The sequence below is a fragment of the Sparus aurata genome, chromosome 5 (assembly GCF_900880675.1).
Source record: "Sparus aurata chromosome 5, fSpaAur1.1, whole genome shotgun sequence".
In the NCBI taxonomy this organism is placed as follows: Eukaryota; Metazoa; Chordata; class Actinopteri; order Spariformes; family Sparidae; genus Sparus; species Sparus aurata.
The window spans coordinates 16,942,019-16,948,098 of NC_044191.1; the positions used below are offsets into that span (position 1 = coordinate 16,942,019).

The 6,080-nt window shown below is 42.9% G+C and overlaps 1 protein-coding gene across 3 annotated transcripts; it reads right to left on the minus strand.

The window, feature by feature from the left end:
* Positions 1 to 689: 689 nt before the first annotated feature.
* Positions 690 to 5,051, minus strand: rnf214 (ring finger protein 214). 3 transcript variants are annotated; one of them, XM_030416870.1, is made up of 7 exons: positions 4,905 to 5,051; positions 4,610 to 4,731; positions 3,048 to 3,277; positions 2,830 to 2,963; positions 2,090 to 2,318; positions 1,787 to 1,996; positions 690 to 1,659 (listed from the first exon to the last, which is right to left on the minus strand). In XM_030416870.1, the coding sequence occupies exons 2-7, from the start codon at positions 4,728 to 4,730 to the stop codon at positions 862 to 864; spliced, it is 1,722 nt and encodes a 573-aa protein (XP_030272730.1). In that variant the 5' UTR covers position 4,731; positions 4,905 to 5,051; the 3' UTR covers positions 690 to 861. The 3 variants fall into 3 exon arrangements, with proteins under 3 accessions (XP_030272730.1, XP_030272731.1, XP_030272729.1); XM_030416871.1 differs by having other exon boundaries at positions 4,610 to 4,760; positions 4,905 to 4,985; XM_030416869.1 differs by having other exon boundaries at positions 4,610 to 4,987.
* Between the last annotated feature and the right edge of the window lie 1,029 nt (positions 5,052 to 6,080).

Below are 6,080 nucleotides of genomic sequence, written 5' to 3' on the forward strand. Positions count from 1 at the left end.
AGAGCTGGCTGAGAGACTAACCTTTAAAACTGAGAGAGAGAGAGGGAGAGTTTGTTAGAGGAGAGATGGACATTCAGGCAGTAAACAGGAAGCAGCCCACAAACACTGTCATTATTTCACACACACACACACACACAGAACTGTGGATAGACACATTTTCAGCTCTCCGCACTGTGTGTGTGTTCTGATATTTATTGGGAAGCGACGGCTCCTTTAACCTCGCCCATCGACCGCCCAGCGCTCCCATTAAGGCTGACTGGGATGTCCACAGGGAGAGAGGATATGAGTGTGTGTTTGTCTTGGAGAGGGAACCTTTAAAAGGCAATAGGTTGTTTCTTTCAGTGTTTATGGGCAGATCTCGAAGTCTGAATGTTTGGAGGTGTGACACTAGTGTGTATGTATTAGCTAATTTAGCTCATAAGAGAAAAACTGTTTTTTATTTCAGTCTTTTATTAAAAGATATCCAATTAGCTGTAAAATTTGGTTTTACATGTATAATGCATCACATTTACACAAGAAGCCTCCTGTTTCCTGATGTTTACTGTTAATCTTCAAATTTGTTTTCCTACCAGATCTACCCCTGACTAACATGTTACCTGCTTAAAATTAGCTACTTGATAGCATGCCTTTAATTGCTGTAACACGATTAATATGTGCATCTGTTTCATTCACGAGCCTTAACAACTGCATTACTTTTCTTCAGTGACCTTTATTACCGGCTGTATTTTACAAAAAAAATATATATATCTTTTGGAAAAACCACATCTGTTGCGAACTAAGACATTCATTGCTTAACATGAGGAAGAAACTTTTGGAATGGCACAGAGTCGTGGCTGAAACTTCTCCACCTGGTTTTGTCCGTCACTTCGCCGAGCAGAAGGGACAGGAGTTGTTCTTGCTGGACTGCAGCCACGTTCTGATGCAGTCTTTGTGGATGGTGTGGGAGCAGCTCAGTGGGTGGCGGCTCTCTGGATCCACATGGTTTTGGCACATCAGGCAGAGCTTACGGGCCCCGAAAGCGTGCCCTCCACCTGCTGCTGCTGCTGCTCTCTGCGGGGGAGGTGTCGGCCGCTGGATGGGGCCAGGGGGCACGGGGCGGCTGATGGGCCCCGGGGCCGACCTCTCGCTCTGTGCCAGCTTAAAGCCGACCTGCTCGATGACTTCCTCCATGGACATGCCTGCGAGGGTACCACGTGAGCTTTTCACCTGCTGGAGCAGCGACATCAGCTGAGCCCTGTTGCATTGTGGGTACCGAGCCCCGAGCTTCTCAAGAACCTTGTCTAGTTTGCCGGCAGGGGCGGATGGGGCGGCGGCAGCGCCGGGGGGAGGCGGGGATGGAACTACAGGTGGGGACGGGGAGAGACTGGGAGGTGGAGTAACCCTCAGTGGAGCTCTGATGTGGGGCTGGAATTGAGGTTGAGGCACGTGGCCAGTCTGTGCGTACGGAGGTGTGTGCTCGGGTGGGAGGGGGAGTGGCATATAGCGGCGGGGTGGTGGGTGGTGGTAGCGGTGACGGAACTGTGGATTGAACTGTTGCTGGTACGTCAGGTGTGGGTGTCTCGGGGGATGGATGGGTCGGTTCCCTGGGTGAGCAGGAGGAGGGGGCATGAACCGAGGGGGGGCCAGAGACTGCATGATCTGACTGAATCTCAGGTCAGCCTGCGGGAGAAAACAGACTTAGTTAAAGATGAGCTCAAATCAAATAAGTAAAGTCATAACATTCCTTCCAAAAAGGTTCCCTCAAGTAGCCTCAGCTTTAAAATTAAATATTTTTGGGGGGTCTTACCATGGGGACCTGTGGCAGAGTCGGCACATTGATCCTGGGGAGAGACTCTAACTCACGACCCTGATGAAGCTGCTGCAGAACCTCATGGAAACGGCTCTGGAGCTCAGCCTGGCTCCTCCGGACCACACCTTCCTTCTTCTCCCACTTCTGCCTCTCCTGATGGTACTGCTGCGGAAACTCCACCCTGAGGGCGTTGAGGTACTGCCCCACCTAGGACAGGTAACCACACATGTTTATAGTTTTTCATATATATTCTCACAGTTGAAGTCACTGAACCGCAATCTGTTGTTCTGATGTCTGTACCTCTCTCAGCCAGGCCTCGATGTGAGCCATGGCGACGTCTCTCTGCTTTTCCACGGCAGCGATCTCATCCTGTAAGGCCACCAGCTCAGCCTCCTGCGCCTCCTTCCTCACTCGCTCCATCTCCTGCCTCAGCTCGTCCAGCTCCTCCTGCCACCGCCGCTGCTCCTCGCTCTGCTCCTCCGTGAGAGCTGCTAGCTTACTCTCACTCTCCTCCAGCTCCTTGGCGAGCCTAGAGGGAGGAGGAAACACGAGGAGAACCGTGAGGGTGTGGACTGTTTTTTGTTAATAGATTTCACATTTTAATCTTCCCTCTCTCTATTTCAATCTCTAAATAAACTTGTGTACTTATTTATATAGCTGCAATGATTGGATGATCAATTAATTGATCAACAGGTGAGGGGAATGTGAGAATTTGCACAGAGGTGATCTTAGCTTATAGCCACCTCCAGGTAACTTGTTGTTTGATATATTTCTTAGAAATGGTCTGGATATATATTTATTTTTCAGCTGATCCAGAACAATTATCTGACTTCATATTGGCTGTAAATATGACTTGTTCTAAATATACGCTGGTTTCAATTGCAGTCAACCCAACTGTTGACAGTTTTGGGTCAACAGCAGCCAAATATTTCAAAGGTTACACAAGAATCACAGCTGAACTTCAAAAGATAATATTAGAACACCTTGTCTAGTCTTTTCATTCATTTATTTCCACCTTGTTTTTTTTTTGTTTTTTTTACCTGTTCTTGTCCTCCTCCGCTCTGTTCTTCTCTGAGGTCATCTCCTGTTTCTTGGCTAAGAAGTTCTTCCTGGTAGCCTTGGAGTTGTTCAGCTGCAATTTAACGCGCAGAGACTCCAGTTTCTCCATAAGAGCCTGAAAGCACAGACACAGTTTGATAATGATAAACACCTCTGTTTAGGACCACAGCACATTTAAAAGAGAGTTTGTGTGTCTCACCAGGTGCTGGCGGGTCGCCTCCTCCTTCTTCTTCTGCACTTGTTGTTTGTCTTTTTCGTGCGCCACCTCCTCGTCCTCCTGCTTCCTTGTCAGACTCTCGTACTGCTCTGTCAGGCTGGAGCTGTACTCCAACATGGCCGCCAGCTCTCTCTCCCAGTCTGGGTCCGTGTTGATGCCCAACTCTTCTGTCATGTTGTCCGTCTGCACAGCCTGAACCCTCCACAGCAGATCTGGGGAAGGGAAGAAGGAAGGGAAAAAAAAACAGGAAATAAGAGAGAACTAAATGAGATAACATTATAATGTTGCCAAGGCTGATTGGAGACCAAAACAGGATTCATCACATAATTCAATTAGTTACTGAGATGATGTTATTGTCTGATTTGTCACATACTGTCTCTCAAAAGGCATGTTTTTTTCTCCCCTCTGGCGGGAGAAATCATTTGATCTTTCATGCCTCCATGATGGTGCAGACAATGGAAATGTTGTTTGATCTATAGGTAGTCTGATAATCAGCCCTGGGTGATTATTGCGACTGATATTCAGCATTTTCCGATTATCAGTTTCTGTGATTTTTCTGTTACATTGCAGATAAAATAAACACTGTTCGGGGATCTGCAATTTTAAACGTGGACCCAAGGCTGATCTTTCTTTTTTTTTTTACTTTACTTTTACTTTATTTGTGGCAGAACTCAGACGCACACGTAACGTTGCTCTGGCAAACCTTTGGATAAAATGTCTGCAGTGTGGAAATAACTTAAATTAGAAAGCGAAAGCAGTCCAATGTCAACATGTAACATCTGCAATACGACCGTTTCGTGAGGAGGTAACAAAACAGCTGCATTTAATACTACTCATTTGATACGATAAAATATTACAGAGAAGCTAATTAAATTAATCGCTCTGAATAACCAGCTCATCTCCGTGGTAGACGATCAAGGTTTTCTATGTCACTTTGAGTTTATGAATCCCCGGTATGCCCTATCATCTTGGCATTACATTACATTGATCCACTTTTGAATTACGACGTGCCGGTTTGCGCACTAGTTTCATGGGTCTCATACAGGCACATCATGTATATTTTTAAGTGACCTTGTATGATGAGCATGGGCATCTTTTTTCCATACTTTTGATTGTATTTCGATGTTAGATTGTTTTTATCAATGCACTTACACGTAAGCAGACAATCAGTAATTGGTTATAACACAGCCAACTTTATATTATTTCTAACTTTGCATAAATGGAAATACACTGAGTTCAATTCAACTTAAGTAAAGTAACTATTAGCTTTGTTTCTTCTACTTATTTACCTTTACAGGGGCACTATTTAGTTGGAGAAGAAAATAAAACTCATATTTGTTATGGTTACAATGTTAAAGAGGTAATAATACACAACTCAGAAATAATAAGAAATATAGGCCAAAAAAAAACCAAAAAACAGTCAATGAAGATCTCAAACTTGTTTCTCCAAAACTACATAATGCACCTTTAATGACAAGAACGTGGCTGATTTGATCTCATACCAGGCATTGTTTAAATCTGCTGCATGTTAACGTCACAGTTACCTTCCACCGTCATGTTTGCTAGCGCTAGCTCCAGGTCCTCTTCCTCCTCCTGGGTTACATTCTGGACACCGTGCTCGTCCTCTGAGGCCATGATGCTCGCTGTTTCCCCGCTAGTGTCCATGCTAACGGAAGTGCAAACATAAACAAGAAACTAAACCATGCTTAGTTGGGTTAACGTTATGTGAACACCAGCCGGAGCTGTCAGCACACAGCGTGTCAGATAAACAGTTCGTTGCTACGATAGCGGTAACTCTGTCAGCATATAAATCGTAATTTTAGATAAAAGTGTACCTACGTTTAGTTAGCTATAATAAACTCCAGTGTACAGTTGCCGCCAGCTGTGATTCGCTTACTACACGGAAGTGATTGTGTGTCACAAAAAATTGCGTCCGTCCGAAACGCCGAAACGGCACAAAGATCGTCTAGGGCAACTTTTTTGTTATCAAAAACTTTATTGAACATTGTCGAGTATAGGAAACATCGACTGAGGAACACTCAGGAAAATTTCAGCTACGGATAAAAGTACAAGTAAAAGACATTCTAATGATATTCTTTGTTTAATTATTCTAGATGTTTTATCTTAATTCAGTATGGTATGCTCATATCAATACGTTGATAGCATATATTTTGCTGGTTATTTGTTTAGTTTAATTATTTTCTTGTTGAGCTTTGTCTAGTTATTATTTTATTATTTTTTTGTTTTTGTTTTTTTGTGAATTTGGGTAACACAGTGAGGTTTATAGATGCAGGACCATGATGCACCTGGATGGGCAAATGTTTTTTTTTTTATCTGTTTTATTTTTTATTTTAGACCAGAGCATGAGAGGTATGCAGAACTCCTTTATTCTTTGTTTGCTAGCTTGCTTTTTGCAAAAATAAACCCTGAGAACCAAAGGAACTTTGAATGGACACTGAACTACCTTCACCTGCGTACAATATAAGCCAGTGGTGCAATAGTGGCTCTTTGATTTGCATTTTGAAGTTTGATTTAAAGATTTTTAAAAAATTTTCTTTGACAAATGGCCACTATAAATAATATCAGCAAATTGTTCTCATGTAATCTAAAGTAAAAGTAGGCCTATTTGTTTGTCTACTTGTTAGAGGTAATTTATAATGCACACAGCATTTAAAAAATAAATACATTAGTTAGTTACCTGTTTTGGTCCTAAACCATGATGAAATAACTAGTAACTCTAGCTGTCAATAAATGTATTGGAGTACAAAGTACAATATTTCCCCCTGAAATGTAAGAGCTTAAAATGAAAATACTCAAGTACAATACAATACATTTGGTCCAGGGATGAACATTAATCGTCCACATCAAGCGAGAAAAAAATTTGAAGTTGGGAACATTAATAGCCCTTCTGGGTTTGTGGATTTGTTATTTCCCAAACAAAGAAGTTGAGACAGTCGTCTTTTTTTTCTGTTTTTAGAATAAGTCAAACTAGCGCCACCACGAAAGCGCGACAGA

Coding starts and splice junctions, on each gene's coding strand:
- rnf214 (XM_030416870.1), bottom strand. CDS start 4,730: ATGGACACTAGCGGGGAAACAGCGAGCATCATGGCCTCAGAGGACGAG. Junction 2,319..2,829: donor GCGGAGGAGGACAAGAACAG/GTAAAAAAAACA, acceptor TCCTCCCTCTAG/GCTCGCCAAGGAGCTGGAGG. Junction 1,660..1,786: donor CTCTGCCACAGGTCCCCATG/GTAAGACCCCCC, acceptor TTTCTCCCGCAG/GCTGACCTGAGATTCAGTCA.